This window comes from Prionailurus viverrinus, chromosome A1 (assembly GCF_022837055.1).
Source record: "Prionailurus viverrinus isolate Anna chromosome A1, UM_Priviv_1.0, whole genome shotgun sequence".
NCBI classification, from domain to species: domain Eukaryota; kingdom Metazoa; phylum Chordata; class Mammalia; order Carnivora; family Felidae; genus Prionailurus; species Prionailurus viverrinus.
Window position 1 is genome coordinate 205,598,182 of NC_062561.1, and position 24,437 is coordinate 205,622,618.

Below are 24,437 nucleotides of genomic sequence, written 5' to 3' on the forward strand. Positions count from 1 at the left end.
CCCCCCCACATTTTATTACTTGCCTTGGTGATCCTACCTGTCACTTAGAATCTGACCATTGCCTGTCTACTGATACTGAAATCTAATTCTTTCTCTGAACTCCTGCCTTGTGTTTGTTTTGACTTGTTCATGAGGATCTCACGTTGAAATTCAAGTATAAAAAAAGAATTTATCTTCTGCAAGCCTTTTTTTTTATATTCTAACTAGCTGTGTAGGCCAAAAACAGTATATTGACTCCTGTTTGTCTTTCACACTCTTGCCCCCTTCAAACTAAAGTAGTCTTGACTCTGCCTCCGTCTAGGTGTCTGATTGGTTTCCTTTTATTCCTGCTGCTTTGGATTAAGGTCTTCTCCGTACCAATGTATTCAAAGTATCTTCCATGAAAAGTGCATTGTCTAACTGTCCCTCCTAATCTCTTGGCCCAGAATTCTAAGAAAAATAAGTAAAACTTCATCCCTCAGCTTAAAAGCCATTTAATTCCACATTGAAGACTGATGAAATTTGTACTTGGAAAAATCTGGTACTAGAGAAATAATGCAAACACATCGGAGTGCTGGTCTGTCCAGAATACTCTGTGCTTCCTTTTTTGCTTGAAATGGCAGCTTGTGAACCAGTCCCCTGTAATGCTTATAATCAGAACAGCTCTACTCTCCCTTCTTTACTTTTGGACTTTGGGTTCTCTTAAAAGAGTTCTGCTTCTTTGAGACTGCATTTTTGCCACAGTGAGTGACATTTGATAGAACCAGAAATTAATACCTTCAGCTAGGACGTGTCAGATTCCTGCTTTTCTGTCAGTAGTAACAGGACACTCCAAATCTATAAAACTCTATATGTCAAAGTATTTTTAATGTAAAATGTATATGTAGCTAATATTAAGTGTATTTAATGTATGCATTTATAATGCTTAACTGTTTTCAGTTTTATAAAACAGTGGTCACTACTTATAATATGAACATTCATGGACTCCAGAGCTGTTATCCCTTGTCTATCTTTCCAGAAATTTTCACCGTCTCCAAATCTCTTAAAATTAAGCTGTCCTAAAATACGGTTCTGTTCTTCGCATTTAACATTAGTGATTTCTGTATTAATAGATGTAAATCTATCGTGTTTAAGTGGCTATTTGATCTATTACATGGATATAAGGTGGTATATTTAGCCAGTTCTTTGTTGATTGTTAGGTGGATTGTTGGCAATGAATATTCTTGTACCTATGTCAAAGTTGGATTTTAAGCCTTTGTCAGTTCCTTGGAGTGTAGCATAGAGGTTAGAACCACAGGGTTTGTTCTGTGCTCAGTTCTTCTGACTAGCTGTGTGACTGCAGCAATTACTTAAGTTGGTACATGGTCTTTCCTTGTTCCAACCTTCCTTGCCCCATGGTTTTTCCACTGGCTTTCAAGCCAGTCTTAGTGTAGTCCCTAAGATTGTACGTGATTTCCCATCTGCCTCATTGATCTTGTTAGCTATTACCCCCTCTTCAGTGTCTGTTGTGGCTTTTCTTAAAGGTATCAGATAAGCACCTATCGTCTTGAGGCCTGTGTGCTGCCCTTTTTTTTTTCTTTTTTTTTAAATGTTTATTTTTGAGAAAGAGCACGAACGGGGGAGGGGCAGACAGAGTGGGGACAGAGGATCCGGGTTGGGCTCTGCTCTGACAGCAGCAAGCCTCCTGTGGGGCTCGAACTCCTGAACCCTGAGATCACTACCTGAACCAAAGTTTGACTTTCAACTGACTTGAGTCTCCCAAGCGCCTGGGGCCTATGTGCTTTGTAAGCCTACTTTCTAAGCCTCAGATATTTGTATGGCTGGGTTTATTTTGTTTTTCTTTTCATCTTCAAATGAGATGTTAACTCTTCTGAATCCTTCCCTTTTTTTGTTTTTGCTTTTTTTTTTATTCCAATATAGTTAATCTACAGTGTTATATTACTTTTAGCCCACCTTTTTTCATAGGATATCCTAACATGTGAATAATGTCTTCCATGGTGGAAGATAAGCTCCACTGGAGGAGGACTTTGTCTCCTTTGTTCATGCCGACAGTACCCCCCCAGCACCTAGAACAGTGTTTGGCACTTAGTAGGAACTCAACAGTGAACACTTTTGAATAAATAACCAAAGGTGACTTAACTGCTCTGGGTTCGTTTCTTCCATCTGTGCCAAGTTTTTTAGGGTTAAGTGAGACAAGCTTGCAGAGCTCTTAACAGTGTCTGTCGCATATTATACATAGCTTATTAATCAGGGTATCCTCTTATATACCAAGAAGTGTGGACTTTTATTCTGTTCTTCAGATGCTTTTAGGTGTGGTTCTTTAGGTATGAGAACATGACTGTGGCATTTGTAATGTTTTACTGTTTTCCCAGAAATGTAGAAATTTGCTGAACTCTTAATGCCTTACTATGTGCTAGTCACAGGTCTAAGGGCATTTACTCATTAACTCATTTAATCTTCAGTCATATAGGTGTAATGTTTATGATGAATAAATTTGAATTTCATCAATGTTAATTTCTTTATTTTAGAGTGGAGTCATTTTTAAAATTTTATTTAATTTTTTTGATGTTTTTATTTTTGAGAGAGAATGCAAGCAGGGGTGGGGCAGAGAGAGAGGGAGACAAAGAATCTGAAGCAGACTCCAGGTTCTGAGCTGTCAGCACAGAGCCCAATGTGGTGCTTGAATTTGTAAACTGTAGCATCATGACTTGAGCCGAGGTCGGCAGCTTAACCGACTGAGCCACCCAGGTGCCCCTAAAATTTTATTTTTTTTTTTTTAACTAAGCTCTGTACCCAACGTGGGCCTAGAACTCATGACCCTGAAATCAGGAGTCTCTACCAACTGAGCCATCCAGGTGCCCCTAGAGGAGAGTCATTTAATTTGCATTCAGTTTTGAGAGCAGAACATTTAATGTATCAGTTTACCTGCTCTTCTCAACAAACGCTATGAGCATGATATGGGCACGTGAATCTGCTCTTCCTGCAGTTGGTCTTATTTCCTTAGTGTGTCTCATAGTACATGCAACTAATGTAAAGTAGCATCCCTTTAATTTTCCTAAGGAAAATTTGGACTCCAGATTTTTTTTTTTTTTTCTTTATGCACTCACTGGCTTTAGAACCTAATCTCTTCATAAAATGCTTCTATGTTGTCGTAATTCTTTCATGTGGTTTCTCATTTGACTCCTTTTGGAAAAGGGTAAGTTTCATTAGTATAATTCTTATTAGGTCATAACTATTAAGCAAATTTCAGAATACTTTGGTTGGTGTTGGAGGCATTGCAAGTATCCAGGTTGATAATCGCATCTGAAACCTTTTGCAGTACTCACCCTGTTCAGCCTCTTGCCATTTACTAAAAGACTGAAAATTACCAAAGGTGATTGTGGTAAAACATAGTTGGAAACTGCTACAGTTAAGTTTGGCTAGAAGCCTGGATATAGCAGCCCAAGTCTGCCAGTTACACTGTGGTGAAATTTGTAGTCCCTTAACTATATATTTCTCTGTCCTTGGGAATTAACAGATGACAGACCTTATTGGGTTCTTTTTTCAATATAGAAATTGTTAAATAACTGTAAGAATATGAAGAGTGTGATGACCCCCCACTCCTTCCCCCGCCACATGGCCCCAACAGTTAGGTACCTGTGGCCTAACTGTGGGCATTCTAATGTCTCTATCTGTGGCCTCTTCTCCCTTCCCACTTTGAAGCAAATCTCAGTTCTTGTACCCATAAATAGATCAAAATCTTAATTTTGATATTGGTGTTATAGTAAAATATTGGTTTAAATTTTGTCATTCATCTTATAAATCTGCCAGGGATGAGAAGACCATTTTCCACCCAGTTAGGTGGTGTCCTTCTGCTTTAATGTAACACTTCGGCTATTGGGGAAGGAAGAATAGTTCAGTGGACTTAATTTTGCTAAAGAAAATAACAAATTTTATCGTGTGAAGGATCATTTGTTCTAGAGACTTCTCACCTTAAAGCTGCCTTAGTTTTATTTTAGCCAGTTGCAAGGATTAAAACTTTTTTTTTTTTTTTTAACTTTTGATCTATAGGAATCCTATGAAGATGGTTGTGAGGATTATCCCACTCTATCAGAATATGTTCAGGATTTTTTGAATCATCTCACAGAACAGCCTGGCAGTTTTGAAACTGAAATTGAGCAGTTTGCAGAGACCCTGAATGGCTGGGTTACAACAGATGATGCTTTGCAAGAACTTGTAGAACTCATCTATCAACAGGTAGGTTGGCTGATGGCATGGGTGATCATCAGATAGCTTCCTTGAAGCCCAAGAGTGGTGTTGCTCCTTCAGGGAGGCCAGGTTCATGTTTCCTGGCTTCCACGAAACTCCTTAACTCTTTAAGGTTCTTGGGAGCTCTCAAGTCTCTGTTGTATAAAATCCTTTATGGGGATCTAGGGCTGGAGCCAGACTGGAGATTCAAGGCTCTGTACAGTCAGTCAGAAGGAATGTTAAGACATTTATGAAGAAGGCTAGGTAAGTATCCTACCTTTTTTCCATCCCACTCTGTTTCTAAAGGATCTGAAATTAACTGTAGTTCTTTTCTCTTAGGTGTTGAATTATATAGCATTTTTGGATTAAGAGAAAAAAATGGGAGAACTTTTTTGCCTCATAAAGGAGTCATTTAAAAAAAAAAAACCCATAAAACACTGTTGAGTCTTAACATTAATGCTTATATCTTAAATTTCCAAGGATTTACATCTTAATTCCGTAATTCTAGATTGTTCACACAAAGTTTAGTTTTGATCCTAGTGTATTGATCAGTGATACATTAAAGCTATTTTAAGGGGGGCAACTAGATAACACTAGATTTTGAAGACCAATTTAAGGGCAGTGTTTGAAACTGACCAAAAACAGTGGGAAGGGACTAGAATTATAAACACAAGTGTTATTTAAGTCCTTGCTGAAAGAGCAGCTCGAATTTGGAGTATTTGGAAGGGTGATCATGGTGGCCGGTTAATTTGGAGTATATGGAAGGGTGATTATGATGGCTGGATAATTTTCATCCTACTTAGTGTTTCATCTGATTGCTTTTACAATTGGTTCTGGGTAGTTCGTGGACCCCTTGGTATTACCTGGCAACTCTCAGGTTTGGAACATGACTGAGATTTTAGGAAGATAGAATTGCTCTATTTGTCCTCATACCTACTTTTGGCCTCTAGGTAGATTGCAAAGGATAGGAGAAGAAAATGGAGAAATATACTTGAAATTGCTTTTCTGGTTTCTCTTCTGTTTTAGTTGCAGCACTTCATAGGCTGCCTGGTTCTAGTTCTTCGGGGCTGGACAAAAGGATTGTAGCCTGACAAACTACAGTTTTTGTGATTGTCTCAAAGCCAATTCTTAGAATATGTATTCCTTATTTTAAGTTTTGATACTGTGTCAGTGATACAGGTTTTTACTTGTTTTTACATTTCATTGAGGGGTATGTATAGTAACAGAATGCCTGTTATAAAAATGGCAGATTAAACCTACATATTCAACTTTAATTCCTCCCCTAATACTGCTAAAATGACGGGATTTTTAAGAATCCGTAAGCCTGTAGGGGCTGAGATGAGGAGAAGAGATGGAGACTAGAAAGCAGGTGGGTGAGTGGTAACTGACTTGGCAGATCTAAAAAAGTTGAATTCCAAGCCAGTGGGGAAAACTGAAAATCCCCCCTGATTTACTGAGTAGAGCCTTTGGAAAGCTCTAGGACAAGGTTGGAATGAGACTAAAAAGATTGCTTGGAAATCTTTAAAAAAGAAAGAGAGAGACCCTCTCCCTCTTTTTGCACTGAGTAGCCAGTTTGAAGTTTTATTGTAACCCTTCTTGAGAAGTTCTTGAAGGGAAGTACTCCACCAAAAAGAATTAAGCCAAGGACAAAGATGTAGAAACTAGGAAACTGCATTTTAGAGGAGCGGCTAAGTGGATTATCTAGATGGTGGTGAAGGAGATCCCAAGATGATGGCCAGGCTTTGCTGGCGTAGGGCAGAAGGCTCCAGGCATGATTCCTGGTAAGGTGAGCATAGCTGCTGTGGTTGAAGATGTTAAGAAACTTAAAAACTTGTGAGTTTAGGGGTAACATCAATGAGACTTAAGTAAAGAACAGTGTGGAAAAATTAAGTCCAGGGAAAACAAAGTTGTGTAGGAAAGGAGAAATCTGTGTTATGTGGTCCAGCCATAAATGGAAACACAAAACCAATCAGATCATGGTATAATGACATTGGTAGGTGGAAAGATTGGCAAATAGCAGAATGGAGTGATGTTACGTGAATATCCAGTGAAAACTGGATATTCCTTTTCCATGGTGGGAAACTCGTAAGAAATAATAACTAAACCGAAATCCCGGAGCATGGAGATACAGAGGTTGAAACCTTTTCAGCTGAAAGAATTGAAAGTGGTTGTCTGTGGAGTGTAAAGGTGAGGTGTAGTGGGGAAGTATGACACTTAATAACAAGCCTTGTAGAGCTTCTTGCCTTTTAAGTTGTATGTGATAATTTTAAAAGTAAACTAAAGGAAAACCGGCAATGTCCATAATGGGAAAAGTATAATTTTTGAATTTCAAGTCTTCTGTGGTACCAGATACGCATACGTGATCTCAGGAGAACCCAGTCTGTCTGCTGTGATAACAAGGGTCCCTTGTGAGCAATGAAATAATTAGAAATAAAAAGATCTAATTATAACATAGGTAATGTATGCTAGGCAATGCTAAACATTTAACATGTAATGAATTAACTCACTTAATCCTCCATGGTTGCAAGGTATTACTCTTCTCCCTTATACACATCTTAACAGAAGTTAAGTGACTTGTCTAAGATTTACCACAACTTCGTAAGTAGACTCAGTATCGGGTCAGAGAGGCATCAGACCATCCGTTACATCTATACTCTCTGGTTAGTTACTACCTTTTGTAACCTTGGTCGAGTCCCTTAGCCTTTTAATGTGTTACCTAATATTGGGTAGTAAGCTATGTTGTCTCTACTGTTCTTTAAAAGCTGTAATTAAAGTTAAAACTTAGTTTCACATACCCAAAGCAGTACTATCTTCGGTACATAGTGTCTTGCACTGTCTTAGTTTTTGGAAGAGCTTCTCATTTCCTCTTTACCCCAAGTGTTTTTGGAGTACTCTTTAAGTGTTAATCTCTCATACCAGGTACCATTTATCACCTCTCCTAGGAATCAAGCAGAAGCCCATGGAGGGTAATTGATGTCCAAGGTCTCCATGCAGGCCTGGGAATGTTGTTCTGGACTGCTAGATGCCAAAGTCTCTGCTATCCTTGCCCTAAAAAACACCATGAAAAAGAATCGTTTGGCAAATACTCTTATTCATAATTAGCACTGTGCAACTGAGCACATGTATACATCCTATGCAAAAATTGGCTAGTATAAAGAGATCTTCTTAATTTGCTTTCTGGTAACCTCAAGTAAATTGTGGGGGGAACTTGCCTTAAACATTTTCCTTTGTTCTTGTTCTTGGTATGAAGTTGGGAGGGAGCGTTAACTTAATTTCCTTACGCCAAACAATAAAGACTTGTTCATTTGTATAATGTCAGTTTTAGGGGTGGAAATGTTTTTCTTAGAATGTTGCTGTTAAGTATTTGCATTAATAACAATGTATTTGTGTTACAAACAACTTTTTTTCTTTTTGAAAGGCCACATCTATCCCAAATTTCTCTTACATGGGAGCTCGCCTGTGTAATTACCTGTCCCATCATCTGACAATTAGCCCACAGAGTGGCAACTTTCGTCAGTTGCTGCTTCAAAGGTCAGTGTAAACATATGAAGTTAAAGGAAAACTTTAAACATACTAGAATTTGACGATTCTTTTCTAAAGACTGTGTGTATTATGGAAAGTTGCAGGGGAAGTTAGGGTGGACCATTCTTGTATTATGGTATGGTATGTACTGTTAAAAATTTATAGTCCCACATATCCGTCTCTTTTTTTCTGTAATGATCTCTGCTTTTGGTTTTGTGCTTAGATGGCCCTTCATGTTCCAAGATCTTAAATATGATCACTTATGTATTTCTTAGTACTCTGTACTTTCAATTTGAATAGGTCCTAATTGCTGCAGGCTGAACTAGTTTGAGTTTTATCCCTACCATTTTTAAAATGATCCATTTCCTTACTGATTTGAACTGTTAACTTCCTTAAACTACATCCTAATATTTGGGTTTCATTATATTCCATTTATTACTTGTTCTATTTTTATTTTATTATGATACTATTAAAAAGCTCTAGATTTTTAATACCTAGTATATTAGTCTCCTCCCCATAGTTTTTGGGTAGAGTTTCCTTTGCTATTCTTGCGTGCTGCTTTTCTCCAAAGAACCTTAGAATCAACATGTGAAATTACATAAATCTTTTTGGTATTACTAGATCTTTTTGGCATGACTTTGAATTCATAAGCTAATCTAGGGAAACATTTTCTTATTGGAATCGTTTTATTCAATAACAGGGTTGTCTTCAAGTTTATTACAGTTAGTCCATTAGTTCTTTAAGGATACTTTTAATGGTTGTAGTGTATTCCATAATTTGGTTAAATTGCACTGGAACAGAATAAGGATTCCAAAAGTGACTCCAGAGACTCTTGAAAATAAGGCTTTTGATGAAGGTCCTACTTCAGATATGTATGTATGTATGTAGATATGTGCTGCTGACAACTGGCTAGCCATTCATTGGGGGTGGAAAAAAGATGGGTTCCTGTCTACACCAAAATATATTTCAAATCTGTAAAAGACTCAAGTGAAACACTAAATACTAAGAAACTAACAATTAAATCTTAGGTCTTGCTTAAAAGGGCTTTACCAACCTATCCATAAGTCCTAAAACAAAAGATTAAACCTAGTTACATATAAATTATAATATGGGGTGGGGAGGAACGGTCCTAAATTTATATGAAGGAAAGAAAAAACGGGAATTTGTAACACATGGCAGTGAACTCATTTATCTAATATGAATGGCAATGAACTTATTAATATGGAAAGAGGGGCCTCTTAGGAATGAGGTAAGAAAAAAATAATTATTTTAATAGAAATAGTTGAAATGGCTCTGAATAGGTAAAATTTGGGAAAATATAAAAGATAAAATTCTAAAAACCTATTTAGCCTTAACCTGTATTTATAGCTCCTGGAAAGATATGAAAGTGGGCACTTCTAGGAGCTTGCATGGCAGAAAGGCTGGCTTCTGTTCTGTGGACTGCTCACCCCTGGCTGTATGTTAAAGTTACCCAGAGACTTAAAATAGGGCTGAGACCCTGTCCTCATTGGAAGTTCTGATGTAATTGGACTGAGGTGGAGCCTGGGTTTTTTAAAGCTCCCCAAATGATTGTAGTCTGTAGCCATGGTTATCTCTGGGTTGTAGTGACTTTATTATATTTTTCTGTTTTTAACCTTTCTGAAATAAGCATGTATTGCCTTTAATTAGGTCTTTAGCCTAAAAAGATTAGTTTAGAGGTGTGGGTTGTTCTCTAGATAACCATTGCTGCCCAGGGGTACGAATTTACCTTTGCATATTCATTAACATATCTTAATGTATAATAGAATAGTCAGTGCACTTAGAAAACAGATCATTTCCTTGAAACTCCTAACTACAAGGTCATAAAAGGAGAATAGCCCACAAGGTGTTTGGATAACTGGCATTAATTAGCTCATCCTTTCCATTATTAAACCGGGTGTTTTATTTAGAGATATCCCAACTTTTGTTCTGATGAGGAATTAATGTTTAGAGAGTAACAAATATCTGACTCAAACGAAATGTTGCTCATTTAATGTAGCTTCTGAGCTATAAGTCATATAGACACAATAAACTGTACTGGGTTTATGGTTGATTCACGGGCTGATCCAAGGTAAAATCTTGGTAAGCAGTGGCTTTTTTTTTTTTTTTTTTTTTTTTTTTTTTTTTTTTTTGGAAAAGAGAAATTTTTTTTTTTTTTTGACATAGCCAAGCTAAACTGGTCCCTCATACATGGAAGCCATTCAGTCTCCATAAACCCCTACTTCTGTCCTTAAAAGAACTCTCAAAAAATCAGCTTTATAAAACATGACTTTCCTGGAGTCTTTCACCACCTTCTCAAGAGAGATAAGAAAAAATATTTAACACCAAATTGGTAAACATTTAAAGTACATTTAAAAAATCCTTTTAGTAGCAACAGACACCATAATTCACTGACATGGGTTATGACAGGTTTATTGTGATTGTTTTAGATAACTTCTAGGATGGCAGATGGGCCAAGTGGAGGGGGGCAGTGGGAACAAAGCAAAGGAAACTGTTATTTGGCTCCTTTTGGTCTCTGGGATATTGAGATCAAATTCATTGCTTTCTGTTTCTATGTGAATTTCAATTGGAGACTTTTCATTTCTCTGATTTGTGTAATGGAGGTTAAAAGAATATAATGGGCTTAATAAAAATTCATTGTATTTTCAGTTGGGGACCCATCTATACATGTTTCTTAAGATGTGTTTTAAAGTTCATACATTCAGAATAGAACATTTTACAGAGATAATTTGAGTAAAAACAGTGCTTTCTTGACAAAAAGACTAGAAGACAAAGGTGAGGCAGTTTTTCTTTGTGGTGCCAATATACGATGTACCTCATGAAACCTATGTTGCTTAAACAGATGACAAACCTGTGTTGCCTAAACAGATGACAAAATAAACGCATCAGTTTCTTAAAACTAGGAACCTTAGTATGAAAAAGCGCTGCAAATTCCAATAAACAGGAACACTTCTTATCCTAAAAAATCAGAAGATTGTACTTATCTTTTTATTGCTTGTGAACAGTGAAACCAACAGATGGTCGTCTTGTTTGTACAAAAAACAAAGCAATGTGAGATTATAAAAGGTATATCTTCATTAGGTGTCGGACTGAATATGAAGTTAAAGATCAAGCTGCCAAGGGGGATGAAGTGACTCGAAAACGATTCCATGCATTTGTACTCTTCCTGGGAGAACTTTATCTTAACTTGGAGGTGAGGACAAAGTTTTTTGTTTTTTGTTTTGTTTTTTTTAAGTACTGACAAAACCTGAGAACATAAACTGACCTTGGTAAGGAATTTGTATTTGCGTTACACCTTTACGACATTAAGGATGAAGTTGAAGAGGGGCGAGGGGAAAGAGAAATGACTCCGTACCTGCAGGCAATGGTGTGTGTGTGTCTTTTTTTTTTTTTTTTTTTAATTTTTTTTTCAACGTTTATTTATTTTTGGGACAGAGAGAGACAGAGCATGAACGGGGGAGGGGCAGAGAGAGAGGGAGACACAGAATCAGAAACAGGCTCCAGGCTCTGAGCCATCAGCCCAGAGCCTGACGCGGGGCTCGAACTCTCGGACTGCGAGATCGTGACCTGGCTGAAGTCGGACACTTAACCGACTGCGCCACCCAGGCGCCCCGGTGTGTGTGTGTCTTAATGGAACGTCTGTAATGTTTGTTTCTCCTGTTTGTGAGGAGGGTGTTGGGAAGTAGTTACTGGGAATTTTAGTCTTTGTGTACTTTTGGGAAGCTGTGGTTTTAATGCAAATTTAAGCTTTTGAAATCATACTTTCTTGAATCTTCACACATTTCGTATGTGGACTTTAGATGGTGGTTCACAAGCAGTCTATATCACACAAAGCTTGGAGTTAGAAGTGGGGACAGGAGAATTTCTGGGGGTTTTTCCTACCCAAATTCACCCAGAATTACAGTTCTTGGTCCCATTTTATATATGAATCTTCCACATAAAATGCATTTATCTGAAGTATAACTAAACAAGTTTGTGAATTGGTGGTATACTTGAGTATGTGCTTGTACTAGGCAACTAAGTGCTGAATATTACTCTGTAAAGGATTTGCTTTTTTGATTAGTTAATCCCATATATGGGTTATACCTGCTTTAACTTTGATTTGAAGACTTAATCATAAACACCACTGAAAACACCCATGAATCCGCTATCAAATGTGCATCTGTTAGTGCATCTAAATGGTTTCTGTCCGATCTAGTGCTTAATTTACTATCCCTTTTTACCATAGATGGACATAACTTTAAAAAAAAATCTCCTGCATTAATCTTTTTCAGTTTAATTTTTATATAAGCCAAAATAAGAGCACTCATCTAAAATGTGCTGTAAGGGGCACCTGGGTGGCTCAGTCAGTTAAACATCCTACTCTTGAATTTAGCTTGGATCATGATCCCAGGGTCGTGGGATCAAGCCCTCTTCAGGCTCTGTGCTGAGCATGGGGCCTGCTTGGGATATTCTCTCTCTCAAGAAAAAAAAAAATGTGCTGTAAATGAAGAGTCATTTTAAGAATGCCGTTGAGTGTTTACCCGTGTGGAAGTAATGATGCCATGTCTGTGAGAAGTGTAAATAAAGATGAGGTATGGCTCCTGAGTCTGAGTCTCTTCTGGCTGGAGAGCTAAGACACTTAGACCATTCTGATGCCAAACAGTATTTTTAAATAGTCTAAAAAGCAGAGTAAAATGCTGCATGTTCCAAAAAAGGTGGTATCTTAATAGAACAGAGAATGTTTTATGAAACAACAATTTATATAGGAGGCTTAGATTATCCTGATCATATGTATGATAAATGAAAATTGTTACCTGTAGTTTTCGGTTTACCTGTTTTTTGTTTTTTTTTTTCCTTTTTATTTTGAGAGAGAGTGTGCAAGAGTGGGGGAGGGGCAGAGAGAGGAAGAGAGAATGCCAAACAGGCTCTTTGCAGGGCTGGAACAAAATGTCCTGAGCTGAAATAAGCATTGGACGCTTCACCAACTGAGTCACCCAGGCATCCCTGAGGTTTACTGGTTTTATTAGAAGTTTTTGGTTTTTATTATCTTCTTTGCTGTTTATTTTTGAGAGAGTGCAAGCAGGGGAGGGGCATAGAGAGAGGGAGACACAGAATTGGAAGCAGGCTCCAGGCTCTGAGCTGTCAGCACAGAGCCCGATGTGGGCTCGAACCCATGAACTGTGAGACCATGACCGGAGCCAAAGTCGGACGCCTAACTAAGCCACCCAGGCACCCCTATTAGAGGTTTTAAATACATGTAAAATAAGTCTAATTTTGTGAAAATACCAGAGGATTTCTGTCTTTTATATTGTTTAACTGCAAACACTTATTTTGCTAACATACCGGACCATTCACTAATCTGTGATATTTTGGCATGGTTGCTTTTCATTTTCTTTCCCAAAAGATCAAGGGAACAAATGGACAGGTTACAAGAGCAGATATTCTTCAGGTTGGTCTGCGGGAGTTGCTGAATGCCCTCTTTTCCAATCCTATGGATGACAACTTAATTTGTGCAGTAAAGTTACTGAAGGTAGGTTTGACTTCTGTTTCTCTTGAAATTCACTGTTCTACCTCATTTGTATATGATTCAGAGGACGGAAAGTATGCATAGTATGTGTGTGAATTCAAAATTAAGTTTCTACTCTAAATGTTGGCCTTTTGGTTTACTCTTGAATTTAAATATTGGAAAAGCAGCATGTACTGTTTTTTTTTAATGGAATAATCCAAATGTAGAAGCAAAAAATGGAAGTTCTTCACCCCCATCTCTAAATTTCCTTTCCTTCCTTTCCCATGTCTGTATGTGTGCCCTTATAAATAAGATCTTTCTTCCTCTTTGTGACTTGCTTTTTTATGATCTAACAAAGATCTTAGATCTTTGGCACAGAAGATTTACCTCTTGAATCACTTCATCTCCATATGTGCAGTTGTTTGTGTAGGTTCAGTTCCCACACAAAGAGTGGGTGGGCCAGTGAGCATTGCATCCTTAAATTTGATGAATGTCAAATTTCTCTTCTAAATACTAAACCATAGTACATTCCTACCAATGGTGAATGAGTACATCGCTTTCCCCATATTCATATCAATGATGATCCAACTGGTCCTAGTTTCTGTTTTGTCATGGGTAATGAGTATAAACAAAAATTTCATTTTATTTTGCATTTTCCTAACCATTGGTGAATTTAACCATTCATGTTTGTTAGCCATTTTTGTTACGATGAATTACCTGTGTATATCCTTAACTCACTTTTTCAATGAAGTTTATGTTTTTAATTCAGAGTTTCTATACCTGCATATTTCAATAAGTGATATGTTGATTAAAATCTTATCGCCTATTTTATTCATACAGGGAGTATACCATATAGTCATGGACACACAAAACCTATGATTGAGTTTCTCTCCATCAAGAAAAACAGAGGGTTTAGAGATTTCCTGCCTGTTAGATGGTAGAATGTAATTGGGAATATTTAACTTGCCAAATTTATTTTGTTCAAAGAATGCTTGAACTGCTGCTGATACTTCTTTAGGATTTCTGTACTTCCTTGAATTCCAAATCTTACTGATCCCTGCTTTTTTAGTTGACAGGGTCAGTTTTGGAAGATGCTTGGAAGGAAAAAGGAAAGACTGATATGGAGGAAATTATTCAGAGAATTGAAAATGTTGTCCTAGATGCAAATTGCAGCAGGTAGGTAGATGGCCAGTAGATCTCCATTTCTTTTTCTGTGGGGTTTTTAATCTGCTATATATCATCAGAAGAATTAAAATCTTCTAGATCTAGAGAAAGGTTTTCTTTAAAGATAGAATATCTTATGCATGGCTTCTGCTTACCTAGCCATTTTTGTTCAGTTGTGTTTATAAATGGAAAAAGTTAAGATTTTCCTGTGGTAAGATAGGAGTTCATTAAAAAGTAAAATGATTCGGACTTTAAATTATTCAGTAAATACTTCGGTAAAGTACTGGAAGTCCAGTGTAAAGTCCAGAGGCATAAAAATGTGGAATGGCCACTACCTTTAAGAACCATATAGTCACAGATGGAACAAATATCAAGACTGCTTAAAGTACAGGAAACATCTAGAAAATCAAAGCACTTGGATATACATGTTAAATTTATAAAACAAAGTTTTAGGAGTCTCTGGTATTCTGCAGTCTGACAGCACTTCTGGTGGATATACTTAACTCCTTTTCACCTTCTGTCTGCAGAGATGTGAAACAGATGCTCTTGAAGCTTGTAGAACTCCGGTCAAGTAACTGGGGTAGAGTCCATGCAACTTCAACATACAGAGAAGCAACACCTGAAAATGATCCTAATTATTTTATGGTATGCCAATGTTTTCATTTTAAGTTTTGCTTGTTGCTTGGCTCCAAATTTTGGAAATTTCTAGATGAGTTACATAAAGATAGTGTCAGAATTTAATGCCTAATAACTTTTCATTGGCTTCGGGTCACATGGCAGCCCGCAGACTAGGTAAATAGGAGTAGAAATGTGGAATCCTCTAGGGGAAGGGTGAACTGGAGAAGGATCCATCCAGTGGCAAGGGAGATCAACAAGGCTTGGACTGGTTGAGTATAGGGATTCTGGGAAGCAGTTCCAGAGAATTTATAATCAGAGGCCCAGATCTCAAACTATTACATTGTATGTTGTAGGAAGTTAAGAAAATAAAAGTGGTGACCAGGCCAATAATGCCCTGAAGCTCCCAACATAACCAAGCATAATGCAACTATGCAGGACTGCTTCTATAAGCCCGGTCTTGGAAATTCTTTTAAAAATGGTGGGGAGGGAAGAACCACAACTAAAAATAAGCTGACACGATGCTAATCACAGTGTACCACAAAACAATTCATCACGAGTGTGACCGAGAATAGACAGCAGGGTTAGAGCCACAAGAACTTGAGATAATAGAATAGAAATCTGAAAACCATGGACTTTCCCAATGAAATGAAAATGGCTATTAGGAAGTTAGGTTTTTGCTTGTTCTTGCATTATCAGATGCAGATGAGTGATATCAGCCATGCTTCATTAATTAATGTGCTTTAAAAAATCAATTTGGAAATGGTTACATATTTGTATCACTTTGATTCATCCTAGAATGAACCAACATTTTATACCTCTGATGGTGTTCCTTTCACTGCAGCTGATCCAGGTATGTTTCCAGTCCTTTTCCCCCCATTTCTTGGTCAGCTAGCAAACTACAGGAAATCCTACCCTTACCACCCCAAAGTTGTAGCTTTTTGAAGCAGTCACTTTCTTCTGAAATACACGATGAATGTCCATCTCCTATGGAGTATTCTTTACAGTGCCCACTTTGACCATTTCAAATGGAAAGTCTAATGCCATGTATAGAATCTTGTCACCCTGACAGTGAAGGGTTGGAAGAATTCTTTAGTTAAATGCAACCATGTTTATATCTTCTCTAACATTTCATTTTTATACTGTAAGTTTTCAGTTGGTTAGAAGGGAAAGATGGTTCTAGTTCACTACGTAGTCTACAGTGTTCGTTACTGTGGGTTCCTACTAGCAGATACTAAGAGTTACATGGGTTTCGTTAATAGTAGGTCAGAGTTAATTAAAATCTAAATCTCCGCACACTTCCCCTTCCGGAAAAGAGACATTTATAGAAAGATTGCTTTCATTGTGACCAGTGGGATTGCAGAATGAGCAAGAGAAATTTTTCCCGTTTGATACAAATTACAACCAGCTTGTTGGGAATTTTCCCATCTGTTTCCTCTGGATAGCAGGTGCTCACTATCCTGTGCCTCAGGAAGTGGGAAGAATGCTTAACTTTCAACTTTAAATTAGGAAAACATTCGGGACATCTGGGTGGCTCAGTCGGTTAAGTGTCTGACTTTGGCTCAGGTCATGACCTCACAGTTTGTGAGTTCAAGCCCCACATCATCAGGCTGTGTGCTGACAGCTCAGAGCCTGGTGCCTGCTTCAGATTCTGTCTCTCTCTCTGCCTCTCTCTCTCTCTCACTCTCTGCCTCTCTCTCTCTCTCTCTCTCTCTCTCTCTGCCTCTCTCTCTCTCTCTCTCTCTGCCTCTCTCTCTCTCTCTCTCTCTGCCTCTCTCTCTCTCTCTCTCTGCCTCTCTCTCTCTCTCTCTCTCTCTGCCTCTCTCTCTCTCTCTCTCTCTCTCTGCCTCTCTCTCTCTCTCTCTCTCTCTCTCTCTGCCTCTCTCTCTCTCTCTCTGCCTCTCTCTCTGCCTCTCTCTCTCTCTCTCTGCCTCTCTCTCTCTGCCTCTCTCTCTCTCTCTCTCTCTGCCTCTCTCTCTCTCTCTCTCTGCCTCTCTCTCTCTCTCTCTCTCTCTGCCTCTCTCTCTCTCTCTCTCTCTGCCTCTCTCTCTCTCTCTCTGCCTCTCTCTCTCTCTCTCTGCCTCTCTCTCTCTCTCTCTCTGCCTCTCTCTCTCTCTGCCTCTCTCTCTCTCTGCCTCTCTCTCTCTCTCTCTGCCTCTCTCTCTCTCTCTCTCTCTGCCTCTCTCTCTCTCTCTCTGCCTCTCTCTCTCTCTCTCTCTCTGCCTCTCTCTCTCTCTCTCTGCCTCTCTCTCTCTCTCTCTCTCTCTCTCTCTCTCTCTCTGCCTCTCTCTCTGCCTCTCTCTCTGCCTCTCTCTCTGCCTCTGTCTCTCTGCCTCTGTCTCTCTGCCTCTGTCTCTCTGCCTCTCTCTCTGCCTCTCTCTCTGCCTCTCTCTCTCTGCCTCTCTCTCTCTGCCTCTCTCTCTCTGCCTCTCTCTCTCTGCCTCTCTCTCTCTGCCTCTCTCTCTCTGCCTCTCTCTCTCTGCCTCTCTCTCTCTGCCTCTCTCTCTCTGCCTCTCTCTCTCTGCCTCTCTCTCTCTGCCTCTCTCTCTCTGCCTCTCTCTCTCTGCCTCTCTCTCTCTGCCTCTCTCTCTCTGCCTCTCTCTCTCTGCCTCTCTCTCTCTGCCTCTCTCTCTCTGCCTCTCTCTCTCTGCCTCTCTCTCTCTGCCTCTCTCTCTCTGCCTCTCTCTCTCTGCCTCTCTCTCTCTGCCTCTCTCTCTCTGCCTCTCTCTCTCTGCCTCTCTCTCTCTGCCTCTCTCTCTCTGCCTCTCTCTCTCTGCCTCTCTCTCTCTGCCTCTCTCTCTCTGCCTCTCTCTCTCTGCCTCTCTCTCTCTGCCTCTCTCTCTCTGCCTCTCTCTCTCTGCCTCTCTCTCTCTGCCTCTCTCTCTCTGCCTCTCTCTCTCTGCCTCTCTCTCTCTGCCTCTCTCTCTCTGCCTCTCTCTCTCTGCCTCTCTCTCTCTGCCTCTCTCTCTCTGCCTCTCTCTCTCTGCCCCTCTCCTGCTTGTGTTGTCTCTCTTTCTCAAAAATAAAATAAACAATTAAAAAAATGTAAATTATGAAACATTCAAAAGACCTAAAAACCACAAAAAAACTGATTTATTCACTGTCAAGGTTAAACCAATGTCATTTTGCCATATTAATATACACTTTGGGTGTTCTTAAGGAAGTGAAACCTTACCGGTGACTAGTAAACCATTTTGTTCTGTGACCCCATCCCTACCTCCCAAAGCCAGTCCTTCCACTGCTTCCCTCCCAGAGGTAGTTACCATCCTGAAGTTGGAAGTCATGGGTGAGGTCTTTTTACTTGATATGTCTGTAAACGGTGTGTTTTCGCACAAAGCATTGACGTAAATGGTATCTTATTGTGTACATCTCTTGCAACTTATTTTTTTATTTAGAATTTTTAGTATTTATCCATGTTGAGGTATATGTAGCTTTAGTTCATTTTAAACGCCAAATACTTCTGCATGCAGAGTAAACCACAGGTTCTAGGTCCCTACTTAACGGTGGCTACTTGTTATTACAGATTACACTATACAAACCTTATTAAGTAGTTCTTGTGCACATGCAGGAGTTTCTTTGGGGTAAAGAGGTACAGTCGCTGCATTGTAAGTTATGTGCGTCTTCAACTTCACTGAACGTTGCTAACCTGCTTTCCTGTATGACCCCACTTAGTATTCCCTCAACAAGATGTGCAGGTTCCTGTTTCTCACTTATTAGCGGACCTAATTATTGTCAGATCGTGCAAAATTGTGAACTTTTATTTCCTTACTAGCGATAATGAGTTTCTTTTCATGTTTCTATTGATTTTTTTTTTCCTTTTGCGAATTGCCTGTTTGTGTTTTGTTGGATCACCAGTTTGTCTTACCTGATAATTCATTCCATAGCTTACAAAGTGACTCTTAGCTTCTACCTGTATGTGCTGTCTTTCCATTATGTTTGCCTTGTCATATAGAAGCTTTGAGTTTTGATGTAAACGTAGCTGTCTTGTTCCTGTTCCCTGTGGCTAAGAAAGTTTCCGAATTACTATCAAATTCCATTTTCTTCAAGTCTTTCTTGCTTTTTTATATTTAGGTCTTTCTTTAACCCGTCTTGCTAATTTTTATATGATGGATGTAGTGAAAATTAAATATTTCTTCCATATTATCTTGTCTCAGCAACAGGTGTTGAGTCTTCCATCCTGTGCTAGTTACAATGTCCCTCTGATGTGTGCCTCCTCTGTAGACTTGTATCATTCCTGTGTCCATGCATGTGGATCTTTTGTCTCAACACCAATACCACAGTCGTAATTACTACTTCACTGTAAATCTTGCCATGTCTGGTAAGATGATTTTTCTTTCTTCCCTTATTCTTCAAAGTTACCTTGAATCATTTGGTTCTTTGTTCTTCATCTTTGTCTCATTTGCTTAAGTCTCTTGATCTTTAGATTTTCAAGTCCTTTTTTTTTGTTTTCTGTCCTTCTAAACCTGCTTATTTTTGTTTCACATCTTGTCATTTAATTCTAATCCTGTTATTTTTTATCACACAGATTTTTTTATTTTGATCTTTTTTATTGCAATCTGATATTTAATGATCTTAAAACGTTTTTTGGAAATGATTTCAAGTTTACAGAAAAGTGTAATTACAAAAGTAAAAATTGCGCAAGGGACACCTCTTGTCATAGGGGTTTTTCATGTGGGTAGTAGAAATTTGAGGTGCAGGCCCATTGTTCAAAATTCTCTGAGGGACCAGTTTCTTCAGGGTACTTTTGTCCGTACTCCAAACCCAAGAAGAGACCGGCAAGTTTCTTTGTTATCCGTCTTTGCCACCAGAGTGTTTCGCATTTTATTTTTTCTTGGCCTACCTTTTGCTTGGGATATCCGCCCTTGGAGGGTGCTGGATTTGTGCACGGAGAGGTGGGCATGGGCATGAATTCCATGTCCCTGTTTCACACGGACCCAGGACCTTGCTTTCTGACCTTCTGTGGGTTTTTCAGTCCAGTCCCCTTTGTTGCTGAGAGCGTGTGGTCTACAGCCTCCTGGCTGCAGTAGGGAGGTATGGTTTTCAGGTATCTTTCTGTTTGTTTTTTGGTGACTTGGTTTACTTTTTTATGAACCCCCCTCTGTACATGTCAAAGAATGTTTGTCTTCTCTATTACCTCAAGGATCTGTTGCAGGAAGATTTTATAGTTAAATTTGTCTCTGAATTGCCAAAACCAGATGTCAAAATATCCCCAACTCTTTAAGCTGGAATTAGTTTTCTAGAGACTGGCAATCTTGGAAAAATAAGTTCTAATGTAATTATCCTGTTGAAATATGAGGTATCTGTTTAAGGTAACTAGTTTGAATACACACTGATCTTTTTCTCATTCAGAGAGGTACTCCGTATGAACATGCTACTCTTAAAAGACACGTAGTAACTCTGTGTAAGACAGTTGGCCTATGGGGAGCTATAATACTACCTGTATTGCCTTGGAAGAACCCAACCAAGGGAAAGTTAGTATAGTTGAAACATTTATCAAGTAGCTACCTTCCAGCTGTCTCTAAGGAGAGGGAAGAAAAGAAAATCCCCTGTGCTCAGAACCTTTGCTAGGTTAGCTAATCTGATTGAGAAACATGGGCCAGTGGCTGTTAGCTGCTAGCCACCTAGCTCACTTTACTTTCTTGGGGAAAAGTAAGGGGACCCAGAGGCCAGGCTATTTGATTGAAATCCTTCCTTGTGAAAGAGGTTTGGAAGAACATGTACTTTCCCAACAAGTTACGTAGTTGGTATTTTGTCTTCTGGAATGAAGCAGCAGAGAATATAAGCAGCATACACCTTAGCTGTGACCTGTAATCTGGTATATTCACAGTGACTTTGATTTGCAACACGTAGTTAGACGAATATTATAACTAAGCTCTATGGGCATGCAGGTAGCAAAAGCAAGCCAATTAGAATGTAACTTTTGTAAAAAGCTAATAAAATGTGATTGGTAGCTCACTCCTGTTTAAGCCTTGGATCTACTTAAAACTCCTAATATTAAAAACAATTTTTAAGGAAAACTGGCCTTTTTTGACTTTTGTCAGCATTTAACTAAAAAAAACTTGTTACAGATTACCAAGAGAAATATCAAGAGTTACTTGAAAGAGAAGATTTTTTTCCAGATTATGAAGAAAATGGGACAGATTTATCAGGGGCTGGTGATCCGTAAGTTCTCTTTTTTCTGCTTTCTTTGTGATGTTTCTATGGCTACAGTTTGTAGATGTTTAGGTTAGAAGAAGGTAGATGAAGAATGCACGTTGTGATTTGATGGTGTCACAGTGATATGTACATACTACTTGTCTACCAAAAACTTTCAAGAAATCCTATTAGAACACATAAACTACAATTCTGAAACGTTATATATATCTGAAGGGGAAAAACTTAAAATAGTAGTATACTCAAGCATAGTTTTATAAAGTAGATTAGTTCAGCTCGAATACTGTAAGATCTTGGGCAGGTTCTATGCCTGTTTCTTCATCTGTAAAGTAGGGATAGCAGACCCCTCTTTGAGTTTTGAGGACTAAGTGAGAAACCTAGAACCACCTCCTGGCACACAGTAAAAAGCTCAGATCTCAGCTGTTAAAGGATAAATTAAGATTAAGGAGAACACCGATAATGACATAATAGTGTTTGGACTAAAGGGAAGGTGTGAGATATTCACATATCTCCATCTCTCTCCCTGCTATTATTTGTAATAAAAGAAACTTGTCACACCCTTACCATCAGATTGCATTGTGTTTGGTTACAGAAGAACCAAGAACTTGAGAGGTTTAGTTCTAGCTCTTAATAGTTTATATGAATTTGGACAAGTTACTCAGGTTCTCTTCCTAAGTGGAGGAATGAATGAACTAAATCTGACTTAATTTTTCTTATCTCCTCTCTCATGTGTGCTGTAGGTTTTAAAGTGAACCACCTTTATTTTCTCTGCTATCTAGTGAAATCTTAAGTCCATTTGAGATCTTCTAATATTACCATACTTTTACATACTAGTTCATTAAAAAAAATAATAATAACAGGGATGTAAGGACTCCAAAACCATTAAGAAGGTTCACCCCTGCTGGGTATACCACTGTAAGTTCAAATTGTTCTTGGCCTTGAATTTCAGGTTTTCCTGTGAAGTTTTGCTTGGTCAGTATTACATGCTCTGACACTAACACACTGGTGGCCATTTCAGCACATGGCCTTGTACTGGAAATGGAGGAACAAAATGAAAAAGTTGATAGAACTGGCAAGATAGTTTCGTCACACATGTAGTGCAAGGGGTTTTTGCGAGGTGGGGAGACACATAGATAGCATGTTGTTGTAGAGGAAAAGTATAGAAAAGGGAAAAGATTTCTGGCTGTGCCACACACTTACCCAAATCTTACAGTATTTACTTAACCTCCCAAAGTCTTTTTTCTTCTGTCTCTAAAATGGAGATGGTAAGGGTGCCTGGCTGCTGAGTCCATAGAACATGTTGACTCTTGATCTCGAGGTTGTGAGTTCAAGCCCCACATTGAGCATAGAGATTACTTAAAAAAAAAATGGAGATGAGAAATATGGAAATGATAGTAGTACCTGTCTTTTTAAGATGGCTGTGGGTTTTCAGTAAGAATGTATATTATTAAATCAATAATCATTTTAAACTTTCCACCCATACTTAACCATGGAATGCTTTGTTTTCCATCATTTTAAACTACCTAATAGTTGAAAAAATTCTGAGATAGATGATCTTGAAAGTAGCTTATTATGAAAGTGATTCCAAATAAATGGGAATGTGACTAAATTATTTCAGGAATACCATTCTGATAAGTAGACATAAAATGTATCATTAGAGGTAAATGGTACATCTGAAATTATGTTCTAATTATAGTGTGATTGTTAATAAGATAAATTTATGAAAATGCTAATCTTGAGCCCCCAAGTTTATAGTTCAAGCATTTAAATTAGCTTTTAGGTTAGGTTAAGAATTTAACATGTGTCACAGTGCCTGGCTGGCTCAGTCGGTAGTGCATGAGACTCTTGATCTCAGGGTTGTGAGTTCGAGCACCACTTGGGGTGTAGAGATTACTTAGGTTAAATTTTTAAGTTTTAATTTATGTCTAAAAGTATGACAGAAGCTTACCTTCAAACACAAGAGACTCAGAATCCGGTGTAAAATTGAATTTCCCAGATAAGGCATTTAGTTGTCTAAGGGCTGATATGTATGTGATTCAGGAAAGTACATGCATTCTCTAACAGTCTAAGATAGTTACAGTACCATACTGTGTGTGTGTGTGTGTGTGTGTGTGTGTGTGTGTGTGTGTGTGTGTGTGGTTTAGCATTTTAGATATTTCTGAATTGAAAAACATTAAACTTATGAATCATCTTTACTTCTTTCATAGATACTTGGATGATATTGATGATGAGATGGACCCAGAGATAGAAGAAGCTTATGAAAAGTTTTGTTTGGAATCAGAGCGTAAGCGAAAACAGTAAAGCTAAATTTCAACATATCAGTTTTATAAAGCAGTTTAGGTTATGGTGATTTAGCAGAACACAGGAAAGCAGGAAAATGTGTCACACTTATACCAAATTAAGGATGTTGAGTTATGTTACTAATGTATGCAACTTTAATTTTGTTTAACACTATCTGCCAAAATAAACTTTATTCCCTATAACTTAAAATGTGTATATATATATAATAGTTTATTATGTACAGTTAATTCCACTGTTTTGGCTGCAATAAAATCGATTTTGAAATAAATGAAATGTTGAAAGTAAATTTTGCTAGTTGGTTAGAAGCTTATCCTTTAAATTCTACTTTTCTTGAGGGAAAAAGTTTTAGGCTGGAAATACATATTATTGCAAAATGTAGCATCCTTTTTTAGATGAGTATATAGCTTTCATTTAGTTTTACATGGTCTCAATGAATGGGTTTCAGATATGAATCACAACCATGAAAATCTTTAGCACTAAAGTCTTAGAATATATCATTAAGCGATATACATATCCAAATGCTGTTTGATACCAAGGGCTTTTAAAATGTCAAAAAAACCCACAAAAACTTAAAACTCCCAACTAAACAACCAGGATTCTTCATTGAGCATTTATTGCGATTCTAGAATTGAGGTTTTTTTTGTTGTTGTTTGTTTGTTTTCTAACTTCATTGCCCTAAAGCCAACAACATTCTGCTTTATTTATATGGCTTTCATTTTTATTTTGTAGCATGAGTTGCATTGACTTTTTTACTAGAGAATTTTACTAGATCTTTGTCATTCAGGTTTTCATCTGCTTTATAATTGATACACCTTGAGGATCACTTTTCTAATACTTTTACTATAATGTAGTACCACCTCAGCCCTATTTAAAAATATTTTTACCTAACGTCAAGTCTTTTTCCAACTAACTATAAAAGTAAAACTTCTGTACAAAAGGATTGCTTGTAAATAATGCATGTAAATAGTTC

At 38.1% G+C, this 24,437-nt stretch overlaps 1 protein-coding gene across 3 annotated transcripts in view; it reads left to right on the forward strand.

Annotated features, from left to right (window-relative positions):
• The window catches only part of PAIP1 (poly(A) binding protein interacting protein 1), a 30,100-nt gene extending 6,365 nt beyond the window's left edge, over positions 1-23,735 (forward strand). For all 3 annotated transcript variants that reach the window (XM_047850007.1, XM_047849986.1, XM_047849997.1), the window contains exons 3-11: positions 4,030-4,215; positions 7,625-7,737; positions 10,828-10,939; positions 13,133-13,258; positions 14,304-14,410; positions 14,926-15,043; positions 15,812-15,866; positions 21,082-21,175; positions 23,374-23,735. In XM_047850007.1, the coding sequence (XP_047705963.1) occupies positions 4,030-4,215; positions 7,625-7,737; positions 10,828-10,939; positions 13,133-13,258; positions 14,304-14,410; positions 14,926-15,043; positions 15,812-15,866; positions 21,082-21,175; positions 23,374-23,467 (1,005 nt within the window). In that variant the 3' untranslated portion in view covers positions 23,468-23,735. The remainder of the gene's footprint in view (positions 1-4,029; positions 4,216-7,624; positions 7,738-10,827; positions 10,940-13,132; positions 13,259-14,303; positions 14,411-14,925; positions 15,044-15,811; positions 15,867-21,081; positions 21,176-23,373) is intronic.
• Positions 23,736-24,437: the final 702 nt, after the last annotated feature.